Source organism: Trichomonas vaginalis, chromosome V, assembly GCF_026262505.1.
Source record: "Trichomonas vaginalis G3 chromosome V, whole genome shotgun sequence".
Lineage (NCBI taxonomy): Eukaryota > Parabasalia > Trichomonadida > Trichomonadidae > Trichomonas > Trichomonas vaginalis.
This window is the reverse complement of record NC_067207.1, coordinates 10,104,229-10,129,046: the sequence shown is the minus strand read 5'-3', so window position 1 is coordinate 10,129,046 and position 24,818 is coordinate 10,104,229. Positions and strand designations below refer to the sequence as shown.

Genomic DNA, 24,818 nt, shown 5'->3' with positions numbered 1-24,818 from the left:
AAACCATATGTTATGAAGTTATATCCAACAACTGGGTCTAACCATAACAAAACTATTGGTATAAGACTTTTGTCAATGAGATATGTTCTTGTTCCATAGAATCTTACCGATATCATAAGCTCAGGATTTCTTGTCAAAATTTTCTGAGTAGAAGCATTTCTAACCCAGTCGTTTGGTCTCTTTCCAGATGGAGATAAAATGTCTGACAAAGAATATTTGTTGTATTTCTTTGAGTATCTTACGTTTAAATCACCTATTCTAACCACTTTGGTGTCATTGTCTATCTTTCTAACTGTTTCAAACTCAATGTTTGTCATTTTTGTTCTTACATACAAAATAAAAAAAATATTTTATAAAAAACTAACTTTATTTTTTCAAACCAGGAGCCAAATTCTTCACGATTTTCATGAGTTTTAGGCGACTACGGTTTTTTCCTTACTCGCTGTTCTTCACGATTTTCATGAGTTTTAGGCAAGGCCGGTAAAAGTCGGTCTCGCTGTTCTTCACGATTTTCATGAGTTTTAGGCTAGGCCGGTAAAAGTCGGTCTAGAGAAATTTCACGATTTTCATACGGAATCTCTTCTCTCGGTTTTCCGAGGGAAGCAATCTTATGCCATTTTACTCAGAATTTTGGTCATTTTTCAATAAAAATAATGTTTAGGGTAGAAGGTTAGATCTAACCTCTTTTCTAACCTTTTTTCTACCCCAGTTATTTTATAAGCGTTTTACATGGTAAACGTTATTTTTAAAATTTTGTGAAAACTCAACGGTTTGACACATGCCCTAAAAATTATTTTACTCAGAATTTTGTTGCTGAATTCAATAAAAATAATGTTTAGGGTAGAAGGTTAGATCTAACCTGTTTTCTAACCTCTTTTCTACCCCAGTTATTTTATAACCGTTTTACATGGTAAACGTTATGAATTCGTGAGACTCTAAACAGTTTCGTAGCTTCTATTTCTTCTTTTAGTACATCGAATGTTTTAACGATACCGAAAGTTTCTTTATACTTCTTCTTGACGTCAGATAGAAGGAAATCTTCTGCTGTTGGATAGTTTTTGTTCAGAAATGCTAACATGTCCATTTTATCTTCTGCTGGTTTTTCTGCTTCTTTCTTTAAGTCTGCATAGTCGTTTCGCATACGTTCTATCTCTTTGACGGAGTAGTTATATTTCCTCATTGCTGCTTTACATTTAGAACATTGTGGGTTCATTTTTGCGTTATATTCTGAAACCTTACCTGCTAAAACAACCAAGGCGTCAATGGTTTTCTTTAAATCTGAAGCAGTTGGTTTTATCTGTTCATTCCATACCTTACCTCTTCTATCTTTATCTCTTATTTCCCAAACACATTCAGCAACTAACGAAACAAAGTTGTCGTAGGTCTTAAATTCTTCAGATTTATATATGTCAGAAACATTCTTATATACCATGTCGCAATCTTTGTCCATAACCTTATGGTTGCAATGAAAACCAAGGAATTCATAATTTACCTTACGTATGAATTTCTTTATTTCTACTGAGTCAGTTGCTTTGACTTCAATTTCGTCGAATTCAGGAATGGTTAGTTTTTGTTGTTGGATTTCAGGCAATTTGGGTAAATGGTCAATAATGTCCTGCATGTCATAAAGATACTGTTCATTTGTTTCATCTTTCGCACTACAGTCTAAATTACTTGTTAACAATTCCTGCTTTATCTTCTGGATTTTTGTTTCGAAAGTATATGAAGAAGGAATGAAGCTTTTCATTTCTACTAACATTGACGTAGGATTCATAACTAACGAGTTTGGTGAAGTTGTTGTTTGAACTGTTGTTGTGCCGATTGTTGAAATCATATCTTTTATACAAAATAAAAAAAATAAAAAAAAATAAAACTAACTTTATTTTTTTTTTTTTTATTTCGGGAAAATTCATGAAAATTCAAGAGGTTAGAAATGAGGTTAGAAATGAGGTTAGATCTAACCTTCTACCCTAAACATTATTTTTTGGTCATTTACGCTCATGACGATGAAGTTTCGACAAAACATTTACGATGAAATCATGAAAATTCAAGAGGTTAGAAATGAGGTTAGAAAAGAGGTTAGATCTAACCTTCTACCCTAAACATTATTTTTACTGAATTCAACAACAAAATGAACGAGGTCAGGATGTATGTTGCTGAATTCATTCATAACACCCTTTGTAAGCTCATAAAATGTTTGTTTTGAGGTCGAGCCACTTTTGGCTCCACCGTATTCTTTCAACCAAAACTCAAGAATTTCCTGCATGAATTTTGTATAAAAACCAACCGCCGGAATTCCGGCGGTTGCTATATTCTTCACAAAACATTTACGTTTAGTTTACGAAGAAGTCATGACAAATTCATGAGGTGAGAAAAGAGGTGAGAAAAGAGGTTAGATCTAACCTTCTACCCTAAACATTATTTTTTGGTCCGGGAACAACTTTCTCTCAATTGGAGCTGTAGCATACTCTTTGCGTAAGCGGTTCAGACCTTCTTCGAACTCTTGGTCTCTCTTCGATTTGTATTGAGATTGGAATTGCTGGAACATCCAAGGGTTGGGGAAGTAAGGCATAGGCTGAGGAGGGTAGTTCGGGAAGCCTTGTAGTGGAAATTGGTAGTAACCTTGAGGTGGAAATTGGTAGTAATTTGGATTGAGATTGGAATTGCTGGAACTGAGGTTGCTGAGGAGACTGTTGTGGTTCTTTAGGTTCTTCTGGTTTGGGAATGGACTCGGTTGGTGGGACGTGGGACATTCGTTTGTGGCTTAACCGTCGGACCACAACGATAAAAATCTCTGCTCCTAGCAGTACTGCTACTGACAGTAGCAGTACTTTTTCTGACAGTAGCAGTACTTTTACTGACAGTAGCAGTACTTTTTCTGACAGTAGCAGTACTTTTACTGACAGTAGCAGTACTTTTACTGACAGTAGCAGTACTTTTTCTGACAGTAGCAGTACTTTATCGTCGAAAACCCTCTCAAATTTTCCTTTTTACTGCTCGTAGCAGTACTTTTACTGCTCCTAGCAGTACTTTTACTGACAGTAGCAGTACTTTTACTGACAGTAGCAGTACTTTTTCTGACAGTAGCAGTACTTTTTCTGACAGTAGCAGTACTTTTACTGACAGTAGCAATGGTCGAGGTCGAACCTACCGACGAGGCAATTTACCTAATTGAAATTAACGAGCTTGTTAAAGACTACTTGCGCAAGGTCATGAAGCCCAAGGTCAAGTTTACCACTATTTCTGGAAGGGCTGCCTTGAATCTCGAGATTTCGACTGGAATTCCAATTGAGGTACCAGAAAACACTCCTGTAGACGACATAAAGCAAGCAAAGAAGGAAGCCATTATAAAGTTCTTTGCAAAGCGCCCATGGATACAACTTCCAAACAGAGAGAGTCCAATTCCACGAATTATACAAATTCTCAGAGCACTGTTCCACTTCTCGGGTCAGCCGTTCTACATAACCTCAGAAGGCGACATCCAACCAGTTCAGTAAACATCTCATTTTAACTCCACTTTTTTATGTTTTTTGTGAAAGTGTCAAAAATAAATTGTTTTCATGAAAATTCAAGAGGGTAGAAAAGAGGTTAGAAAAGAGGTTAGATCTAACCTTCTACCCTAAACATTATTTTTCAATACTTTTTCAGCACTTTTCCGTAGTTATATATGAAAGACAATTCGAGATAAAAGTCATAGTACAATGGAATAATATGTTGCACACCATTTGTTGTGAACCAAACTTGAAAGTCAGAGAAACTGTTACTAGATGGTTCGTAGAATTTAGAAGCAAAGTCATAAAAGTCCTTACCAATACATAGAAAACTATTGTTGCTTGAACTGAAACTTGCATGACACATAACATTTTGAGGGTCAAACACGTTTCTATAAACTGTCAAATCTGCTGGTGGAAGTATAAATTTAAATGGACCATCTGGTGGTAATGGTTCGTTCTGGTTTAGTAACCGAAGAAATTGTGCCCAAGAACGTTTGTCTACTTCCCAAAATAAAAACTCTGTATCTCTTGGAGGGTTAATTTCAATCTTTTGAAATGAAACGGTGGAGTTCATCTTGTCATATTCTAGTTTCAGATAGTATGTTCCATTTAGTAAAGAGTGGTATTTTTTTTGAAATTCCCAATAATATTTGTTCATTTGAGTTTGAAAGTCATTTAGAGTTTTCTCAAGACTTTCGTCTGAACGAACTGTAAAGATTCTCATTTCGTCAAATTTGTCTATTAGACCATCAGAACCTTTATACTGCCCATGAAAATATACTGCGAACATAAATGCGTTAGTTCTATTTGAAAACAAAACTCTTCTAAATCCTATTGCCTTTGCATCTGAAGGACTTTGAAGCCAACGAATTGGATAGTCAAACCTGTATGCTCGGGATGAAATTTCTTCATCTGATATTGTCCTACCAGCATTTGTAAAGATATAGTCTAACGGTTTTGTATCTGCTACTTTTGTTCTTTGTTTTTCAACCTGAAGCATTTAATATATGTAAAAATATATTGTTTTAAAATGGTATGCCATTTCATATTTCTCATCTAACAAACAAGTTTCCTTCAACTTGAGGTTCACTAACAAACTCAGCGTACATTTCAAATAAAATTTAAAAAATGTCACTTTTTAAAAATAAATTTTTACTTCATGCAATGTTTTATTTCTGTGCCGTCTTCAAGTATGCCCCAATACTTACGCTTGGAGAGGACATGAACTTCGGAAAATACCTTATCTAGCTTAAAACAGCCCATCTTTTCACCGACCATTCCCATTTCAATGAGTTTGTTGTATCCTTCTTCGTTCGTCATGAGTGCGTCAATGTTCTCATAGTAAACCTTCACCTTGGATTTGACTTCGGAGAAGAATTTGTTGTAGTTGTCAAGGACTGCCTTTGCGAACTGAGGGTAAGACCAATGTTCGACAATAGGTTTTAATGTGGTTACTAAGCCACTTTGACCTTGAGTGAATTCGTACTTCAAAACAAAAGGAGAAAACCTTTCAACAAAGTTGTCGACCTTCTCATAATGTTTACTCTTCATCTCTTGAGGTTTCTTAATGGAATATCCCCATGTCGAATTCATAAGCAATTTGAGTGTCATTGCAAGTTTGGGGTTTGAAGCTTTCCTAATATCATACAGTTGTTGTATGACTTTTCCAACTGTATAGTTCCTTCCCGGGAACTCACCATCTTCGTTTGGAATTCCAGTCGGAATATATTGGACAAACCTCATGTATGCAGCGTTAAGGTCGACATAGTATATCTTTTCATCTGAGTCGAACTTGTCGCAACCAATTGGTCCAGTTTGTGGAAATTCAAGTGAGTCTCTTATCTTCTGAGAAACTTCTCCTGTTATCTCATAAACATCGTCGAAGCAACCTGTTTCATATAAAACCTTCTGACCTAACTCAGATGCTCTCCAATACAATTTGACGTCAATTGGATGTCTCAATGGAAGTTTGTTTATAGCATCTTGAAGTTCTTGCAACCTCATTGGAAGTTCTTCTGGTTCAGGTTGGTATCCGAACAATCCAACCCCTTGTGGAATTGTGTACTTCTTTTGTACTAGAACTTTGTCTGGAACAACTTTTGGTCTTGCTAACAGTGAAAAGTTTGTTTCGTCTTTTGGTACAAAAGTTTCTGTCAGCTTGTCATCTGGAATTGGTTCCAACAAACCTTTCTCGAAAAGAATGTTTACAGCTCTGACAATGTTGCACTTGCCTTTTCCGAACAATGGGTTTGTAAGACTTTCGTTCAACATGAAGTGGTTGTGGACAATTACAATCTTCAACCATGGTAAATTGAACTCAACAACATAGTCGTCATGTGAAGAACCTTTAGCTGTAGGTATGTTGACTCGGATATTGACATTTGCCAACGGTGCAATTTTTGCCAATTGACCTCTGAGAATGTACCTTGTCTTCACACATGACTCAAGATACTTCATCTTCTCTTCTGTAACAAGACCAGAGTTCCTGAGACATGTAAGAATGCAAGGTTCATTGACAATTGTTTCAATTGAATTGTAAAATTCCATACCTTGTCAAGTCAATGTCAGACTTATTTATGAACGGGAAGTATCCAGCATGTTGTCTGACTGCTTGAGGGTTAGGTTGGTACCATTCGAACTTGACACTTGCAATTCCTTCAATTGCATTCAAAATGTCTGAGTCGGAGTCAACCATTTGTTCTCTCTTTGTAGTCTTGAAAGCGTCAAGAAGTTTTGCGGCTGTTTGTTCATTGCCATTTGCATAGTAAATGTGACCATCCAAATCTGTTATGGTCAATCTGAGATTGTGTCCTTTCATATTTCCGTCTTGAATTGCAGCAAGTACTCCCATGAAGCCTTCTTTGTTCTTTCCTTCGTCAAAGTTTACTGTAAAGGTTCGACCAGATGTAATTTGACTTCTAACTTCACGATACTTTTCATATGCATATCTTGTTCTTTCCATGGGAGCATGACCATCCTCTGCACTACCTTTTTTCCTTCTCAAAGGATGCAATTGTTCGTCATGTTTCCAGTAGAATCTGGCAAAGCCGTCGTGTCCTTCAACTTGAGGTTCACTAACATCGAAAGGCATGTTCATAAGACGTTCTTCTTCTAACCTCTCTAGTCTGTTTGGATAATTGGCATGTGCTGTTTCCAAATCCATTTCGTAGCGAGACCAGACAATTTGTCATAGACTTTTATGGGTCTTCCCTTCCTATATTTAAAATTCTTCGAAACTCTCCAACCATATCTTTGTAACTCTGCTTTTATTCTAGCAGACTTTCTATCCATTCTATATGGGGGCATTTTTATAAAAATAAAAAAATGTTTTTTTTTCTTTACTTTACATAACCGCCTGCTGCCATAAGTCTTTGACGCCAACCCATACCAGCTAATGAAGGTTGACTTGGTTTAGTTTCCAAACTAAACTTTGGTTTTGGTTTATCTTCAGTTTTTGGTTTTTCTTCTTCTATCGGTTTTTCGTCACTTTTCGGTTCCTCTGACTTTACTTCACTTGCAGGAACAGTTGTGTTGTCAACATCTTCATAAATATCATATGCCATTTGTTTTTGTTTTCCTTTCAACTTTTTGTGTTTGTTGTAAAGTTTAGAATATTTCGACTCTAAGTCAATGAGATGTTCTATAATGAACTGTTGGTCAGTGAAGTAAACTTTTCCATCTGTTGTCTCGAAAGCTCCTTCAGACTTCAATATTTTATTTGTGAGAGTCTGTTTCTTTTTTGAGATACTAGCCGTTCCATTTCTATGAAAAGTGACTTTATAGTTAGGGTTTGTATTTCCAGACCTGGCACTTTCTATTATTGAATTTTTCTCTTCATCTGTAAGTTCTTTGACAGGTTTTGACAATGGTTCTGAACTTTTTGTTTGTGGTGTCAAATCTACCGTTTCAACTTCTTCGGTCATTTCATCTCAGTAAAAATTTTAGTTTGGTTTGTTTTCAACTGGTTGTTTAGGTTTTTTAAGTCGGTCTAAAACTTCCTGAGGTATAGGAAGAACTTGACAAACACGTGGTGTAACTGCTGGAAGCCGACAAATCCATCTTGAACCCATTTGTCTCAATGCTGTATTGTTCATTTCATCTCAGTAAAAAATTTTACATTCCCCAAGTTTGAGGCGGTTGAGGTTGGTTATTGTTTGCCCACTGTTGTGCATGGTTATATCCTCTGTTAAAGAATCTTTCACCTTGGTCCATATAGTGTCCTGCTTGGTTATAGTAGTCATTTGCTTTGTTATAATAGTTTCCTGCTTGTCTTCCTACATTGTCCATCCATCCTTGAACTTTTCCTCTTGTTTCAGGATTTGGAATAAGATTTGCTGCATCTCGTGCTACATCCCAACCTTTCTGTACAGTTTGTATAATAGGTTGTGCTTTCTCTTTCAGTATACCTAATGTACTCAAAATCTTCCTTCCAATTCCAAATGCACCTCTGGCTATTGTTCCAACTGCGGGTAAAAATCTGGATGCAACTCCTGCTAATGCGCCAAATAAACCCATTTCTTATGGGTTAAAAAATGACGAATCCAAACAAGGACCCCTATGTTTCTAAAGCGACAAAGAAAGCACTCATGATAAAAATCTTTAGTTCAACACCAAATGCTTGGTTTATGGATATCTTGGAAAACATTCCGAGAGTTAGAACAGATGGACCACCATACTGGTTAATATTTGTTGGTCAAAACACAAGATACTGTGAAGCCATACCATTATGGTCCAAAAATATTTTAGATGTGAAAACTGCTTTGACAATATTCGTTGACAAATACCATCCAACAAAACTGACATCTGACTGTGAAAGTTCTTTCAAATCAGATGATGTAAAAAACTATCTGCGTTCAAAAAATGTAAACCAATATTTCATTGTCGACCAAAACCATTCTGCTCTTGGTGTCATTGACGGTTGTATAAAAATGTTAAGAGACTTAAACCAACCACAAGGTGGTGAAGCAAATGAAATGTCATATGACGACAAATATAGACACTTCTCCATGGCAAAGATGAGACAAGTTTTAAATATTTACAATAACCGTAAACAAAAAGGTTTGGGAAACCACTCCCCCGAAGAAATGAAAAACAACCCTGACTTAGAGAAAGACTATATATTTAATAATTTAGTCAAAAGAGACAAACAAGAAAGAATGCCGGGCTTCAAACTTCAGAAAGGTGACAAAGTAAAAATAGAAATACCTAAACGCGACCCATATGAAAATACTATTGACTATGACAACAATGGGAACTCGACAGGTACTCACATTCGTGTTCGTAAAAATAGAAGAAAGTATACAAGAGAATATTATGAAGTTTTAGGCAAACATGGCAAAATGTACACACTGCAAGCAGAAGATAAAACTACTATTGTCAGACCTCGTTTCAAACTTGTCAAAGTTCAAGGTGGTATACTTTCAAAGACAGTTCCTAACAAATATAAGACAACTCCTGACGAATATGCTAAAGAAGTTGAAAATGACGACTAAGCATTTCTATACCATGCGTAAACTGTCATGTAAGGTGGCATGTATTCTTTACTTTGTCCCGTTGTTTGCGTATATCCTGAAACGCGATGTGTATGGTTTCCATCTCCCTGAGTGTTACCCCAGAAACAATTTATAGCAAACTGAACGTCGTCTTTAACATCATATCCTTTACCTTTTTTCATTGCTGACCAATCCCAAAATTTATGCTTATGCCAACCTGCTTGAGATGTACTTAAATCTATGTAGTGACTGTGTGCAGGTAGATTTTCACCTGAAATCGTTTTACTTCCACCTGTTTCCTTTGAAGAGTTTGCACAATACAAAAACCTGTCGACTATTTGAGTCCAAGTTCCAAAACCAAGTACTACTTCTGGTCTGGTAGAGTTCATTGACGTATAAATAGAGCCTATAGGATATAATGTTTGAAGTATTTCTGTCTTTAATGTTTGAAGCTCTGTTTTGTCTGCTTTCTTGTCATATAAATCTTGAGCAGTGAATTTAATATTATGTTCATCCTTCATGACATAAACATCTTTACATCTAATGTTTCTCATCGTCGTTATGTCGTCATCCGATGTTAAACCTTGTGGAAAGTTAGGAAGTTTCCAATATAATACATCCCCATCAGTTTCTTCAAACGTTCCTTCAATACTTTCTATAGCAACAGTTGTGAAGAAATCATGTGTATGGTTCTTGTCTGCTTTCTTTTCAAGGCTAACGTTTAAGTCTGTTATTTCAGAAGATGTATGTGTATGTCCAACGGCACTTTTCCTGTTTAAGGTTTCTTGTAAGTCTGTAATATCAGATATAGAATGTATATGAGTCTTTTTAGAATATTCGTTTTCAGCTCTTGTCACTTCACTTGACATTTTATTGTCAACATATGTTTTGTCTGCTAGTTCAGGATGAGTATGTTCTTTTGTTGCATAAGCATTGTTAGCTCTTTCTTCTTCTTTTGCTATTGCATCGTCTACATATTCTTTGTCAGCTTTGTTGTCAACATCTGTTTTCAAAAGAAGTTCATTTATAGGTTTCTCGTTTAAAGTTCCTTTTGTTGGATTTATACAGACAGTATTGTTCTTCTTGTCTTGAAACAGAAACTCATCTGTCATTGGGTTTAATGTCAGTTTTAAGTTTCCTTCTTTCAATGACTCAGATATCTTAGAATAGTTTGAAAAGTTTGTTGTGTTCTTATTTAGAGCTTGCATAATGAGTTGTCGGTTGTGTTGTATTTCTCTCATGGAAGCAATATCTTTCGACATTTTTATTCTAGATAAAATATGCTTCCAATAGAAAAAGAAAATTCAAGAGTTGCTACAACTAAACCATTAGATGAACTTTTTACTAATGTCGGTCAAAAGTTTGAGACAGAGACCGTAAAGCATGAAGGCTATCGTTTTGACTACCCATTAAGATGGCTAAGAGACCCATCTGTCACAAAAGCTATTGGCTTTCGTAGAATGAAGTTTGTGTCTGTAGAAGATAAAAGTTTTCCATTTATTGTAAAGTTTCATATAGATTATATATCTGAAGGGAAACGAAAAATGTGGGAAGAAATTGAGCTAATACAAGTTGACCTTTCATCTTCTCTACAGACTGCGTTAAAAAATATAGAAGATAAAATAAATTCATGTTATGCAAAATATGCTGATGAATATGCAAATACCGAGAGCACACTTTATGTGAGAATTGTATATGACAAACAAAATTCACAAGTGTCATTTCAAATCTACGAAAACAATCCAAATAAAGACGAACAAATATATACAGAATTCACTGCAATGTCATGGTATTATTTGCAAAGAATGTTAAATCAGAAAGTCAAACTTCCTTTAGCAAATATTTACAGTCGATATGCAAGAGATGAACCATATTTATTTAAAGATGTTTTCGACCCAGCTGCTATTATTGTTCATGCTTCATTTTCTGGCGCTCAAAACTCTTTCTTATGCTTGGCAAATGACTTTTACGAAAAACCTACAAAGTTATACGAACCACCAAGTGGAAGTATTTCAGACTTTCAAGTATGGTTTACTACAGATGGAAGAAAAAGAATAATTCCATTATACCATGCGTTTTACTTAGAACTTAGTTTCATATACAACTACTATCGAACGGTAAAAATATAATTTTTTAATACGGTTGAGGTGTTGGATTTGGTTGCCAACTTGACTGTGGTGCAGGTTCAGGCTGTTGTATAACAGGAGCTTGTTCTTCTGGTTCAGGGTCTTTAGGTATAATACCAACAAACTGACCTACTCTTTTACCAATATTTTTGACTCCGTTCCAAATTCCTTTTCCTACGGTTTTTATTCCATTCCATATACCTCTTCCAACATTTCGAAAGAAGTTTCCTATTCTTCCAAAGAAACCCATTTTACTATATGTAAAAATCTAATGTCCGCCTAGTCTCTTACGTTTCCTGTTGAGTTCCATAGCATTCTTTAACTGGAGCTCATACATTCTGTTTCTCCTCTGGTAGAAAACATATTCTGGGTCAACTCCTGTGTTCGCGTCATCTGCATAAAGTTGTTTATATCCCACTTCAGGGTTTGTATAAAACTCTTTCCATCTCATATTTGCATACCATGGTGGCAAACCTAACGCAGCGTCATTTGACATGGCAGTTTGCATTTGTACATCTGTTGGCACTTGACCATAGTTTGCCATTGCAGTTTGTATTCTAACTTCATTTGGAATATTCTCTGGGTTTGGTTGTCCAGGTTGCTGTGCATTCGCTAAGTTCTGTGCGTCCATTTAATATTAGATAAAAATATCTCTTACGAGTACATATACTGAACATTTGCAGGCATTGGTTCATCTTCATATTCTCTGTACTTTTCTGCCACGTCAAATAAATAAATGACACAATGGAAAAAACCTAAAACAAGTAGTCCTATTTCAAACCACATTTACTTACTAATAAAATTTCTTTATTGTGACACTTTCTCCAGTTTATAGGACCTCTCTCATATTCTATCTTGTCATATATAAACTCATAGTCATGTATGTCCTCTAACCATCTCATAACGGTTTCCAAACCACTTTTATCGGATGTAAAGTAAAAGCATGGATGGTTATGTATAACGTCTAAAGTTTCTAAAGAGTCTCTCAAAGACCAGTCTACTTGGTATTGAAAATCCCATGTGTTAAAGAACGGCGGGTCCACTATAAAGAAAACATTTTCCTTGTCTTTATATTTTTCATACAACTCTGTCCAATGACATCTCACAAACTCTATACCCTCAATATATTTTTCTATGTCCTCTTTGAAAACATTTGTATAGTTAAGATATAAAACTTTTGACATAAGTGTTTCAATGTCATGAACTCTTATAGAACCACTATATAATAGTCTAGCAGATATACTATCCCAGTCTATATATTCTGCTTTTTTCAAAACCTCTCTCACAATATTTTTCTTATCTAATGGTATACGTTCCATCTTACCTATAGGTATCTTTTCTTTTAACTCTTTCAATATATTGTTTGTGTCTGGAATATGTTTGAGACGGTCCATATAGTTGTCGAAGTCATTGCATATAATCTTTGAGTCTGGGAATATTATATGACATAAATGGGATATATAGAAACTTCCACCGAACAAATCTACAAATGTTAGACCATTCGGTAGTTTCTTAAGTTCTCTCAATATAATATCTTTACATCTACTCTTATTTCCAAAGAACGGTAACGGTGGTTTTGTAAAATTCATTTATATATAATAATAAAAATGTTTTTACCCGAAAAGTGACAGAAAAGTGACAAAACATTTACGATGAAGAAGTCTTGACAAAGCATATACGATGAAGAAGTCTTGACAAAGCATATACGAAGAAGTCATGAAAATTCAAGAGGTTAGAAAAGAGGTTAGAAAAGAGGTTAGATCTAACCTTCTACCCTAAACATTATTTTTTGGTCCTTTACACTCATTACGAAGAAGTCTTGACAAAACATTTACGATGAAGAAGTCTTGACAAAACATTTACGATGAAGAAGTCTTGACAAAACATTTACGATGAAGAAGTCTTGACAAAACATTTACGAAGAAATCATGAAAATTCAAGAGGTTAGAAAAGAGGTTAGAAAAGAGGTTAGATCTAACCTTCTACCCTAAACATTATTTTTTGGTCCTTTACGCTCATTACGAAGAAGTCTTGACAAAACATGAAAACATATATAATTTGTGAAAAGTGTTGTCAGTTTTGTAAAATAACCGTCCTATCTCATTCTATAAGGGGAAAAAGGCTGGTCGGCTGGGGCTCCGGTCCTCCTCTTGGGTCTTGTGCAAAATTTCTTATGGGCTAGAAGGCACGAAGTGCCTGGAGGCCCATCCCAAGAAAAAAAAAAAAAAACATTTATACTAATCATCTTCAGGGCTAGAAGGCACGAAGTGCCTGGAGGCCCCACTACCTTTTTTTTTTTTTTTATTTTTCAGAAGATTTCATTCTATATGCCTATGAAAAGTACTCTCAAAACTAACTTTTTCCTAATTATAATTAAATCTAGAATATTGTATTATGCTTAGTATTATTTCATTTGTTGTAAACAGAAATTCATCAAAAGTGACACCTCAGAAAAGCTAAAATATTGAATTTTTGGAACTTTTGATAGAGCACGTTTTTAAATATTAATTAAAGTAAATGTATATTTTGTAAAGATTCTTTTTAATAAAAAATAAAATTTTGAAGAAGAACACAAAATCTTCTGAAAAATAATATCACATAAACTCATATTATTTTCTAATATATAACTATTTTATATAAAAATCAAATTCAATGATCTTAAAAGCGAAGGATAAACCTCAAAATTTACGAATATAATGAGTGGGAATATAATGCTTATCTATCATAAAACCATATGAAATATTAATTTTTGCTTTACGCCTAATTTTTGACGACAATTAGCAAAAAATGTTAAATGTTAACACTCAGTCCATTTGAATATGAAAAATAAAATTGACTTTGATTAAATGTTTTTTTTATCATGCAATTCTTCTTGCGACCAAAGATTTGAATAAAAGTTCAAAAAATAAGATAGCTTAAAAAATAATATACGGTAGTGTTTACTAATAGATGAATAGTATATAAATTCTATTAAAATGGATTTGATCCAAAAAAATATAAAACCAAAAATAATTGTTATAATTTAAATGAAGAAGTAATTTAAAACGATTTTATTTATGATCAAATTTTATATATTTTTTTGGATCAAATCCATTTTAATAGAATTTATATACTATTCATCTATTAGTAAACACTACCGTATATTATTTTTTAAGCTATCTTATTTTTTGAACTTTTATTCAAATCTTTGGTCGCAAGAAGAATTGCATGATAAATAAAAACATTTAATCAAAGTCAATTTTATTTTTCATATTCAAATGGACTGAGTGTTAACATTTAACATTTTTTGCTAATTGTCGTCAAAAATTAGGCGTAAAGCAAAAATTAATATTTCATATGGTTTTATGATAGATAAGCATTATATTCCCACTCATTATATTCGTAAATTTTGAGGTTTATCCTTCGCTTTTAAGATCATTGAATTTGATTTTTATATAAAATAGTTATATCTTAGAAAATAATATGAGTTTATGTGATATTATTTTTCAGAAGATTTCATTCTATATGCCTATGAAAAGTACTCTCAAAACTAACTTTTTCCTAATTATAATTAAATCTAGAATATTGTATTATGCTTAGTATTATTTCATTTTTCTCATTCAATTTAGAATTTACAAATGTCAAAAAATTGAGAGCTGTCACTTTTGATGAATTTCTGTTTATTACACATTTTTCTCATTCAATTTAGAATTTACAAATGTCAAAAAATTGAGAGCTGTCACTTTTGATGAATTTCTGTTTATTACATTAATTCGATTTTTTGATTGAATGTAAAAAAATTGAAGATTGTTCATTCAATTTTTGAATGATAAAGTCATTTCAAGAGCCTTGTACCGATAAACTAGCCTTGTACTGCCATTTTATGGTGATGTAAAGTATTCAAAAAATTTGCAATGTAAACCATTACATGGCAGAAACTTTAAAATAAACAAAAACATGACACTTAGTACAGGGGCTTTTTGGCTGGTGAAGTCAGATAAAACGTGGCTCAAGTGCTCGTTTAAAATTAAAAATGGAATTTCTCACAGTCGAATTTCTTGGTAGACAACAAAAGTTTATCATCAATTGTCGCGCCGAAGGTATGACATATAGTCAAACTAAGCTTGCATGGGAGGAAGAATACCCAGATCTCGGAACTTTAACATCCAATCTCATTGCTACTGCACTTAAAAGAGCTGCATTAGGTCTATACTGGGAAAAAGGGAATCATGGCGGTGCAGATCCATACCTATGCGAGCGTGATCAGCTCACTTTAAAAGAAATTATCGAAGATTCTGCTTACAAAGGTGAAGCTCTAGAAGCAGCTGACATTATTGACGAGGCGTTCAAGTTGAAAGAGCTCAGAAGAGATTATGGTTACAGATTCCTTCTTGAGATTAATTGTCCTACTCTTGCAGAAGAAGTTATCAATACTCTTGGTGGTGATGATGTATCGAGACCTTATGTTAACCGTATTTTACAGCAATTGCATTGCAAGCTTAAGGCATGCCAAGAGATTGAAGAATCAAGATACATGGCGTGTGAACCAAGAATTATCGAAGAATTCTACGATAAACATCGTGAAACAATCGAAAGTACTCCAGAGGAGTTGATTTTTAGTATCGATGAAACATTCATAAACAAATTTAAGAAGAAGAAAGTTGCATTACCTGAGGAGATAGAGCATATGATCGCCAAAGGAATTCCAAACTTTCCGCACATTACAGCTTTATGCGGATGCTCAATGACAGGCAAATCTGTCCCACCTCTCTTTGTTCTCCCATGTATTGCAGAACTACCTAGAGAACTGAAAGTATTCCAGCGCGAAAGACATTGTTGGTTTACTTCTACGCCAAAAGGCTGGGTGAACAGAAGTGTATTCTTATTGTATTGCATTTTCTTCATCGAGTGGCTTAACTTTGAACGCCAGAGAATGCCAGAAGATATACGTGACAAGCCTGCTCTCATTGTGTGTGATGGACACTCCAGCCGCGAGAATCCTCTGGCATTGTTCCTTTTGGCAAGTGCCAACATCAAATTAATTGTTCTTCCCGCACATACAACACACATTTTACAAGTATTTGATGTTGGCATTGCCAAAAGATTAAAGTCCAAATTCACGGATTATCTGAGAGATTACATTAAGGCACCGAAGCAAGAGTTCAACAGCAATGCTGCAATGATGCGCTACGCCATTATCTACTCATTTATTAGCGCATGGCAAGAATCAGTATCATTAAGAACGGTTCAAAATGCTGCTGCCGCCTGCGGTCTTTGCCCTTGTTCTGTAGAAGCTCTCAAACATAATAAGTATGTTCGTGAATTGACTCCTGCAGAAAAAGAATTGCAAGAGAAAAGAAATTACCGTAATCGAAATCGTTTTAACATCAATGGTGAAGAATTGACGACGATGGACATGATTTGCGCAATTTCTGACAATATTAAGAAGAATCCTGCAAATCACAGATTTTGCAGGAAGCCAGAACAAGACACCAAGGAACGTTTCTACTTTTGGATTACAAACTATCTTGATCCCAGCATTGAGTTGTTGACAAAACTCCCTAATATGCCAGGTTATAGTCCAAATGATTAGGAAAATTTTCCAATTTTCCAACAAAAATTTTCCAATTCTCCACCAAAAATTTTTTAATAAAATATTATTTTACGGCATTGCCTGTCACTTTTTTCGGTACAAGGCTAATATCACGGTATAAATTTTATGAAAAGTTTGAAGACATAAAATATCCATATTTCAGGATCACTCACTCTATACACTATATAATTTGGGAGCCATAAAAATTTTATTCAACTCGGTGAGAATTTCCATTAAAAAAATCTAATAACCTCACAATATAAGCATGTCGTTGTTTATCAGAGGGATAAAAATTGCATTCGAGCATTAAATAAATTAAAAAATCTATAAAATGGTAAAATTTGAAAATTAAAAAAAAAAGAAGTTCTATGAGAATATATTGGTATGAAATATGTATGTTGTTCTGCTCAAAATGTCATTTTTACAGTGATATTTATCCTATCCTTGTTTGTAATTTTGAATTCAAAATTTTTTTTAGATATCGACATCATTATATGAAATACAATAATTTTAAGATGATATTTATCAAAAAGTTTAATAAACAATACAAAATATTAAAAATAATAAATATAATTAAGAAAGTTCAAAAGAAACCGCGCATTCATTAATAGCCAATAATATTCTTTCTCTCATTACTTCAATGCATGAATATTGAGGCAATTTGAAGTAGTTTGTACAAGTCATTACGCTTGGCAACGTTTCATCAGGAGATTGACCGCCTTCTGTTATTCTCTTTGCTATTGTCAGCTTTGGTTCAAGTCCTGCCAATCCTTTTACAGGTAAATGTGCACATCCAGTAACAAATCTGACGAATTTCGAAAAAGTTTCTCTGTCAAAAGTCGGAATCAGCTTTACGAACATCTCTATCTCAGGGGACTTCATGTCGTATCCATGCTCCACTACGATATTGTTCCTGAGATAGTCCTCAGTGACTTTCATGTCGATGCCATTGATCAAAAATAAAAATTCATTTTCACTAAAAAGTGACAAAGAATTAAATTGCAAATTTTTGTTGAATCCATCGAGAAAAGATTGAAGTTTTTCACGCATTTTATTACCGCACGTGAAATCCTTGACTAGTCTAACATAATCATCAACATTCTGCTCGTTAACTTCGATGGATTCCCCTGCATCAACCATTTTTATTTCTGGATGTCCAGGGTAACAAAAATCGAGTCCGAAAAGTCCGTCTTTTACTTCAAGAGACCTTCCAAGCATCGGATCTACTTCCATGATAGATACTTCTTGCCCGCGAAGGAGTTTGAAGAAAGAAGGATTCAACGGCAAGTCTAAAAGTCGATTGTGAGAAATCGATTTTGACAAAAAACCTCCGAAAAATTCCAAATCTTTTTCAGAAGCAGCGAAAGAAGGGAAAAGTCCGCATTCGTCATTTTCCCTTCTCCACAGATAGATATTCTTGTTTGAAGCGAGCTCCACTGAGAAATCCGTGTAGAAAGCCTTTGTAGGGCCATCTCCAATTCCTTTCTCTCCTTCGAACAAAATATCCAGGAAAAACTGTGAAGCAGACATTCTGTTGAACACTTCCTTGCCTTTCTTGTATAAATACGGCCTGTCAACAATGATTCGATGCCTCAGAAAGTCAGTAATAAGCGATTGGTCTGACTTTGAATCGAATTTCGTTGACAATTCCCTACAAGAAAGTAAAGGATGGTTTGCAACACTTCTGAATGCGGCCATTCTGTCTTCCAAAGGAAACATCGATGGCATGGAGTAGACAAGTCTGATCGCTGGCTCAAACATCATCAATGTACATAGTGGTGATGAAAATTTCGAGGTAATTTCTATGGAAAATGAAGTGTTGACGATAGAAACGTCTGGTCGCTTGGAAGAGATGGCGGAAAGGAGATCTAATGCACGGGTAAGCTCGCTGGACTCGAATTTCTGGATGGTGAAGGGATATCGTGGACTTTCTTGCTCAATAATCTTCAAAGTTATATTTGATGAGCGTAACATGTGAATGGCGGGACAAACAACGGATAGAGCGAATGTTACGGTATCGTATGCACTGAACGTGTAGTTGTCAATAGCAAAGGAACACTTGGAATAGCCATCAACGTTATATGCGCGACAAATCAAGGCAAATATCTCATGGTTGGCTGATAAAGAGTCCGCATCGATGAATTCTGATAGGTAGTAGTCAGTTTGAATGAGAGTTTTCAGTTTTGTCATCAAAGATTTTTTGGAATTCATGTTATACCAGCCTTCTACCCATAGGAATGAAGATGTGAGTGGAACATTCAGGTTCCTCTGGTTTGTGTTCATTTTCAGCTTGAAATTCATCACTTTTTGGCTGAATGCTCCAAATGAAGAGATTTTTAAGGGATCTTTCTCAGAAGGAATGCTGTAGTACTGAATAACACCAAATGCTAAGTCAACTATTGGCGAAAGATCAACTTTTCCTGAGATTCCAGCTAAAATCATATTTTTTACCTTGTCAAGTAGAGAAGATTTCAAAAATTCATACGGCATCATATGGTTCTTGCGAATATACTCAACAATCTCCTTCATATCTTGTGAATAAGCGATCATTGCCGGTGCATAAATTTCTACCGGTTTTGACTCGTTTATTTTACGTAGCATTTCATTGTAAAACTGAGCTTGTGTCGTATGTACGTGAACTGACTCGAGAATTGGAACTATTCCAGATCTATGAGCTATTTGTTTGTCAGGGAAGCTGTAAACGACGCAGGCAACGTAAGGGGCGGCTTTAGATGTTCGAGCAAGTCTTAGTAATGCTCCGATTAATTCAGAAGTATGTTGTATCGGTGTAATGGTCGAAATTGCGCCTAAAAGCGAAACTGCGTGTACTTCGTGGAATATATTGCCTATTGTTAAGTATGAGATTAATGCTTGGATGATTGGTTTAGTATCTTTGACGCATGTATAAGATTTTCCCGACCAAATCGATTTTGGAAGCTTTGGTTGGGGTAGAAGTATTTGTATGAGCTTGAGGATGTTACTTGCTATTGTTGCATTCGACAAACACGCATTGCATGTGAGTAATTGACTAAAATTCGGAGTTTTTTCAACAAAATAACGTAAAACGCTAGAATCTTTTGCTGCATTGTATAATATAGACGAATACCCAATGGATGGTGTTATTTCCGGTGAAGAAACGATTAAGTTTGGTAAAAAAGACAAAACTGAGTAAGGAACTGATTGAGGCGACGAAGAGTTAAGCATTTGTTGGAATGCTCTTGATGCTGAGTTCCTTAGGCTTTGGTCTTCATCACTCATGTATTTTATGATGATATGGTAGTATTCAATCGAATTTGATATTAAATGCTCTTGTGCGAGGAATGCAACGGCCTGTAGAGCTCTCCTTTGTTCTATTATTGACACTTTTGGCATTATTTCGAAGAAAATCATTGTCTTAAAGTGTCGAATGAAATCAAACGGAGTTTCCATAGCGTAAGTGCATAATATGTTTAAATAATTCTCGAGTAATTGCTGTGATTTGACTTTTGGCATTGTTTGTTTTAAATTATCTATTAAGCCGTAATTGGATAAAATTTTTATTGCTTGGCCATGAAAAGTTAAGAGATGCATCATGCACTGGGTGGCAAGAATTGCGACATCTTCGGACCTAAACTGGCCCAAAATTGAATTTAACGCTTCTGCAAATTGATCGATATTTATATACGCGTAAATATCTTCACTTGCGAAAATAAACATTTCACTCAGAACTTGGAGTCCATCAAAAAGAGTTTCAGGCTTCTTTATCCGATTTAAAACATTGAGAAAAGCATTTTTGGATAAAGTTACAGCCATGAAAAATTTTGAGCATAAAATTTTAAGAGAAATATGTAAAAATCGATGATTCGTTTCATATTTCGTACAATACTGCTGGAATATAGTGGATTCGATTTTCCAAAATTTTTTTGAAAATCAACATATAAATTGCAAATTCAAGAAAATTATTCTTAAAAATGGGAAAATAGAATTTTTTTGGAAATTCAAAAACGAAAAATATCATTTAAAATTATTGTTCTTATGATATATCTTCTGAAATTATTAGTAAATTCAAAGATTATGATTCCGATGAAAATACTCATATTAAATTCGTCTTTGGGAATATGAATTCTGAAGAGCTATATCTAAGCAATTTAATTCATGCATAATCTTTTCAGAATTATTCAAGAATAAAAAAAATCCAATGTTTATCAGTAAAAATTGTAGTTTATTCATATATCTCTAAGTGAAAATCGTAAATAGTTACTAGAAATATGGCTTATAATGGACATTGAACGATTGTTGATCGTAATTTCCCAAAATTCTTCAAATTATTTTTTTGTAACCAGTAATTTATTGTAAGTAAATGAAATGTTAAATCTAGTACTGGTAACTGGGAAAGAATTGTTTAGTTTTTTTCTTGGTAAATTTGGTATTTTTTTGTGATTTGAGATAACTCTGAAATCTGTAGTTCAAAGCGACTTCAAAACCAAACTGTATCATGAATAAACGAGTAATATGAAATTCTAAAGTTTATAACATTTTTGAAAATTATTAGTCTAAATCTGAGACCAATATTCATATAAATGTAACTTACAAACATATGTAATATCTTAGTCGCTGTCATCATCTGCGTTTTTCTTCTTTTTTGTTGTTTTAGAGTTTTCTTTCAGTTGAGCTCTATATTCCTTTAGATGATCAAGAAGAGAAGTCTTTCTGCAGTAAAGAAGAAAGTCTTCATCTTGAATTTGTTTCCTTTTTGCATGTTTCATAAAGAATACGAGTTCTCTTGGGATATGGTCCTTCAATAGCGTATATACTAATCCAGTTAAAGCAGAAACCATTTCATGAGAAGGTACTTTTGGAGATAATTGCTGCTCAACAATTTTTCCTGTGAAAAATCGAAGAGCGTTCAGCAAATCCTTTTCAGGACCTGGAAGATCCATTTTTGTTTCATCCATACCATTCAAAAATCTTTGTAAAGCATGATAATCTTCCATTTTATTTTTTTTTTCTAAAAAAAAATTATAAAAAGGTGACTGTATAAGGAAGAAAAAAGTGACAGTCTTTGTCGATGTTGAGTTTCCAAGATACAGAGGCAAAGCTTGCTGAACTCGACAGTATCGAGAAAGGCTGGGAAGAGGAGAGGAAACAAATGGAAGAAACCATAAAGCAATATAATAAAGCTAAAGAAGATTTCTTCCTAAAAAAGCCAGATTTACTGGCACAAATCAAAGCTCTTCAAAAGGAACTTGAAGAGTTACAGAAAAATTCTCCACCTCCCCAGGAAACTCCGAAATCCGAAGAAAAACCAGCAGAAAATCAAGCGAATACTCAACAAAATACACAACAGAACACAAATCCACCACAAGAAATACAGCCACCCAAATCAGAGCCGGTTGTTGCTCCTCAGCCTCAACCAGTTCCAGAAACTCCAAAAATTCCAGAAAAAGTTGAAGATAAAGTTCTTAAAGACATTCAAATCGAGGCTCCAAAAACTGCGAAAAAGGGCAAGAAGCCTCTCAAAAAGAAATCATCGAAATCAAAGGAGTCTTCCGCTGCAACAGAGTCCGATCCATCTAAATTCGAGTACGGACTCAAATATACTCTTGCTCATCATGTCGATACCATTCGTTCCATTGTTTTCCATCCGACATTGCCATTACTTGCTTCTGCAAGCGACGACGGAACAATTCGTTTTACAAATGTACTTTTTAAGATTCCTAAGCGCGTTGCTTCTCCAAAACAGTACATGAGCATAAGAGTGAAAGACGTTCCCATTCTCGCGATGGCAACAAAAGGAAATTCTTTATATACTGGCGCCGTAGACGGCCTTGTTCAGCAATTCGATTTTGGGCGCGGCGATGAGGATATTTTTGCAGTCCACGGTAAGGCGGACCATCATTTACTGAACTTTTTCGAAGCTGGCGATGCGATATGGTCAATCGCGGCCCATGAAAAGTCCTCGTATATTGTAGCTGTATGTGCAGACAAATCTATTAGACTACTCGATTCTACTACTCTTGAACAGAAAAATTCAATTCCGACAGATTCTCCACCTACATCAGCAGCTTTTGATGAAAACGGCGAAAGCTACGCTGTAGGATGCCAAGATGGAACTATACTGATAATGAAAGGCCCAGATTTACAAGAGAAAAAGAAATTTGATTCTTTTATTTATTCGATTACTAGATATAATGATACATTTGCTGTAGGTTTCGAGAATGGCAAGATAGCCTTTCTCGATGGCGCAGATGAAATACAGGCCCACAATGAAGCTGTAACTTCAATGTGCACCTTGGGCCCGGCTCTGATCTCCGGTAGCAACGACTGCTTCGTGAAAGCGTTCATAGATGGTGAACAAAAGCTCGCTGAGAGGGTCTCCGAAAAGAAATTCGCTGAGGGAGTCTTAGCGGTAGCTTCTTCTGATACAATGTTTGTAGCGGCAACATCTGATGGTTATCTGAAGGTTTTTGTCAAAGCCAAATAATATTTTTTTTATTATTAAAAATCGTCTTTTTTTTCTTAATCATTTTTAAATTTCTCATAACTAGTACTATCTAGAATATTCATTAAATCATATTCATTTGTTTTATATACAAACATTCAACTAGATAAGTCCTTATTTAATATCAGTCTATGCATAATACCAATTGCATTATAATTACTGTAGAAGATATATTCAACACATAGCATCTATGTATAATAAAATCTCACTGATCTGAAATTTCGATCTCATTAGACTGCGAAGAAACTAAAAAAATTTGGATTTTTAATAAATTCAGAGATTCAATGAGTTATAATAGAGAGTTGAAGGATGTTCAGACATATCTTACATACCCTCAAATTTTTACTTTTTCAATTTCCCTGAGATCAAAAATTTGATTATAACCGAGTCAGATTTTAGCATTTGTTCATTATAGTATTACCATTATAAAGGTTCTTTGATATCCTATACTTCCATATCAATGTTGGTTTCTATTGTATTTCAAATGGTATTTCAATTTTGCCAAAATTGAATTAAACACAAATTGATATTAATCCAAATCGTATATATATGCTATATTTTCATTTTTAGCAAAAATTACAATTTCAATTTCTGTTGGTAATTATGAAAGTAAGTTTCTTATATAAGGGATTGGATTCAATTTTATGCATATGATAGTAAAATATAGTTGCACTTCAAGCTTTTCCAAGTTTCCAGCTTGCTTAATTCTATCAAACAACATACTTTTCATCGATAATAAAGTTCTAAAAAACTATTGAATTAAATTTCATGTAAATATTAATAAAAAATTAGTATTTTAATTAGTTATCATTATATCAAGATATGTTCTCCCTTTTACATCTCTAGCATTGACATCGGCACCATGCTCGATAAGATAATTCATTAATTCATTCTTTCGGTTATATGCTGTATAATGAAGAGCAGTTTGATCATCATAATCTGTTACATTGATATTTGCACCATGCTCAATTAGTAAAATTGCAATTTTAGTGCTACCGTTCAGAGCTGCATCATGAAGAGCAGTGCACTTGTTTTCAGCACGCATATTGACATTTGCACCTTGTGAAACAAGATATTGCGCGATGTCAAAATTATTACTCTTTGCAACATAATTAAGTGCAGTTTCCCCATATCCATCAATTGCATTTATATTGGCACCATGGGAAATCAAGGTTTCAACCAAATCTTTATTATCATTATCAACTGCGTAATGAAGGGCAGTTTTCATAAAAAGGTCTCTTGCATCCAATTTTATACCATGCGAAATAAGAAGTTTGGCAGCATCAATACATCTAGGCAAAGTTGCAAGATGAAGCGCAGTTTTTCTTTCATATTCCCTTGCATTTATATCAGGATCATGTTCAAGTAGGAGTCCAACGAGTTTACTATTACCAATTTCTGATGCTTTATGAAGTAAAGTTCGGTTTTTTTCATCTTTAAGATGGATTCTGGATCCATTCGAAATGAGAAGTTCAGCCAGCTTGAGATTACCACGTTGGATAGCATAATGAAGTGCGATTTTATTTGTTTCACCATGCTTGTTGACGTTAGCACCATGAGTAATTAGAAATTCTGCTAGATCAGTGTTATTTTTTAATGCTGCGTAAAGAAGAGGAGTCATTTTTTTATTATCTTTTAGGTCCAAATTTGCAC

At 34.5% G+C, this 24,818-nt stretch overlaps 15 protein-coding genes and 1 pseudogene across 16 annotated transcripts, besides 7 other annotated features; 3 read left to right on the top strand and 13 right to left on the bottom strand.

Annotated features, from left to right (window-relative positions):
- Nucleotides 1-10,056: part of a mobile genetic element that runs on past the window's edge.
- Nucleotides 893-1,834, bottom strand: TVAGG3_0310460 (organellar and viral DNA polymerase type B; the record flags this gene model as incomplete). The annotated part of the gene is made up of 1 exon (XM_001308999.1): nucleotides 893-1,834. The coding sequence occupies one exon, from the start codon at nucleotides 1,832-1,834 to the stop codon at nucleotides 893-895; it is 942 nt and encodes a 313-aa protein (XP_001309000.1).
- Nucleotides 2,448-2,753, bottom strand: TVAGG3_0310450 (uncharacterized protein; the record flags this gene model as incomplete). The annotated part of the gene is made up of 1 exon (XM_001309000.1): nucleotides 2,448-2,753. The coding sequence occupies one exon, from the start codon at nucleotides 2,751-2,753 to the stop codon at nucleotides 2,448-2,450; it is 306 nt and encodes a 101-aa protein (XP_001309001.1).
- TVAGG3_0310440 (uncharacterized protein) lies at nucleotides 3,634-4,494 on the bottom strand (the record flags this gene model as incomplete). Its single annotated transcript, XM_051229801.1, has 1 exon — nucleotides 3,634-4,494. One exon carries the CDS (start codon nucleotides 4,492-4,494, stop codon nucleotides 3,634-3,636), a length of 861 nt encoding a protein of 286 aa, XP_051099531.1.
- TVAGG3_0310430 (DNA/RNA polymerases family) lies at nucleotides 4,647-5,237 on the bottom strand (the record flags this gene model as incomplete). Its single annotated transcript, XM_051229800.1, has 1 exon — nucleotides 4,647-5,237. One exon carries the CDS (start codon nucleotides 5,235-5,237, stop codon nucleotides 4,647-4,649), a length of 591 nt encoding a protein of 196 aa, XP_051099530.1.
- On the bottom strand, nucleotides 5,703-6,657 carry TVAGG3_0310420 (annotated as a pseudogene). Its single transcript has one exon. A coding segment is annotated over exon 1 (955 nt).
- On the bottom strand, nucleotides 6,833-7,417 carry TVAGG3_0310410 (phage tail repeat-like family; the record flags this gene model as incomplete). Its single annotated transcript, XM_051229799.1, has 1 exon — nucleotides 6,833-7,417. One exon carries the CDS (start codon nucleotides 7,415-7,417, stop codon nucleotides 6,833-6,835), a length of 585 nt encoding a protein of 194 aa, XP_051099529.1.
- Nucleotides 7,436-7,588, bottom strand: TVAGG3_0310400 (uncharacterized protein; the record flags this gene model as incomplete). The annotated part of the gene is made up of 1 exon (XM_051229798.1): nucleotides 7,436-7,588. One exon carries the CDS (start codon nucleotides 7,586-7,588, stop codon nucleotides 7,436-7,438), a length of 153 nt encoding a protein of 50 aa, XP_051099528.1.
- On the bottom strand, nucleotides 7,608-8,009 carry TVAGG3_0310390 (uncharacterized protein; the record flags this gene model as incomplete). Its single annotated transcript, XM_051229797.1, has 1 exon — nucleotides 7,608-8,009. One exon carries the CDS (start codon nucleotides 8,007-8,009, stop codon nucleotides 7,608-7,610), a length of 402 nt encoding a protein of 133 aa, XP_051099527.1.
- A 210-nt stretch (nucleotides 10,057-10,266) lies between the features above and the next one.
- Nucleotides 10,267-11,115, top strand: TVAGG3_0310370 (uncharacterized protein; the record flags this gene model as incomplete). The annotated part of the gene is made up of 1 exon (XM_051229796.1): nucleotides 10,267-11,115. One exon carries the CDS (start codon nucleotides 10,267-10,269, stop codon nucleotides 11,113-11,115), a length of 849 nt encoding a protein of 282 aa, XP_051099526.1.
- Nucleotides 11,116-11,119: 4 nt separating this feature from the next.
- TVAGG3_0310360 (serine threonine-protein phosphatase family) lies at nucleotides 11,120-11,362 on the bottom strand (the record flags this gene model as incomplete). Its single annotated transcript, XM_051229795.1, has 1 exon — nucleotides 11,120-11,362. The coding sequence occupies one exon, from the start codon at nucleotides 11,360-11,362 to the stop codon at nucleotides 11,120-11,122; it is 243 nt and encodes an 80-aa protein (XP_051099525.1).
- An 18-nt stretch (nucleotides 11,363-11,380) lies between these two features.
- TVAGG3_0310350 (uncharacterized protein) lies at nucleotides 11,381-11,608 on the bottom strand (the record flags this gene model as incomplete). The annotated part of the gene is made up of 1 exon (XM_051229794.1): nucleotides 11,381-11,608. The coding sequence occupies one exon, from the start codon at nucleotides 11,606-11,608 to the stop codon at nucleotides 11,381-11,383; it is 228 nt and encodes a 75-aa protein (XP_051099524.1).
- A 1,918-nt stretch (nucleotides 11,609-13,526) lies between these two features.
- Nucleotides 13,527-13,564: a mobile genetic element.
- Nucleotides 13,527-13,564: a terminal%2Cinverted (terminal inverted repeat of Banshee-A3 transposon ID:TVAGG3_0310340).
- A 1,176-nt stretch (nucleotides 13,565-14,740) lies between these two features.
- Nucleotides 14,741-14,777: a mobile genetic element.
- Nucleotides 14,741-14,777: a terminal%2Cinverted (terminal inverted repeat of Banshee-A3 transposon ID:TVAGG3_0310330).
- A 43-nt stretch (nucleotides 14,778-14,820) lies between these two features.
- Nucleotides 14,821-14,857: a mobile genetic element.
- Nucleotides 14,821-14,857: a terminal%2Cinverted (terminal inverted repeat of Banshee-A3 transposon ID:TVAGG3_0310320).
- A 267-nt stretch (nucleotides 14,858-15,124) lies between these two features.
- TVAGG3_0310310 (DDE endonuclease family) lies at nucleotides 15,125-16,684 on the top strand (the record flags this gene model as incomplete). The annotated part of the gene is made up of 1 exon (XM_001309005.1): nucleotides 15,125-16,684. One exon carries the CDS (start codon nucleotides 15,125-15,127, stop codon nucleotides 16,682-16,684), a length of 1,560 nt encoding a protein of 519 aa, XP_001309006.1.
- A 573-nt stretch (nucleotides 16,685-17,257) lies between these two features.
- Nucleotides 17,258-20,476, bottom strand: TVAGG3_0310300 (E3 ubiquitin-protein ligase trip12 family; the record flags this gene model as incomplete). The annotated part of the gene is made up of 1 exon (XM_001309006.1): nucleotides 17,258-20,476. The coding sequence occupies one exon, from the start codon at nucleotides 20,474-20,476 to the stop codon at nucleotides 17,258-17,260; it is 3,219 nt and encodes a 1,072-aa protein (XP_001309007.1).
- A 398-nt stretch (nucleotides 20,477-20,874) lies between these two features.
- On the bottom strand, nucleotides 20,875-21,657 carry TVAGG3_0310290 (histone, subunit A domain-containing protein; the record flags this gene model as incomplete). The annotated part of the gene is made up of 1 exon (XM_001309007.2): nucleotides 21,271-21,657. The coding sequence occupies one exon, from the start codon at nucleotides 21,655-21,657 to the stop codon at nucleotides 21,271-21,273; it is 387 nt and encodes a 128-aa protein (XP_001309008.1).
- Nucleotides 21,658-21,729: 72 nt separating this feature from the next.
- On the top strand, nucleotides 21,730-23,172 carry TVAGG3_0310280 (armadillo repeat domain binding; the record flags this gene model as incomplete). Its single annotated transcript, XM_001309008.2, has 1 exon — nucleotides 21,732-23,147. The coding sequence occupies one exon, from the start codon at nucleotides 21,732-21,734 to the stop codon at nucleotides 23,145-23,147; it is 1,416 nt and encodes a 471-aa protein (XP_001309009.1).
- A 789-nt stretch (nucleotides 23,173-23,961) lies between these two features.
- Nucleotides 23,962-24,786, bottom strand: TVAGG3_0310270 (cyclin-dependent kinase inhibitor 2C-related family; the record flags this gene model as incomplete). The annotated part of the gene is made up of 1 exon (XM_001309009.1): nucleotides 23,962-24,786. The coding sequence occupies one exon, from the start codon at nucleotides 24,784-24,786 to the stop codon at nucleotides 23,962-23,964; it is 825 nt and encodes a 274-aa protein (XP_001309010.1).
- Between the last annotated feature and the right edge of the window lie 32 nt (nucleotides 24,787-24,818).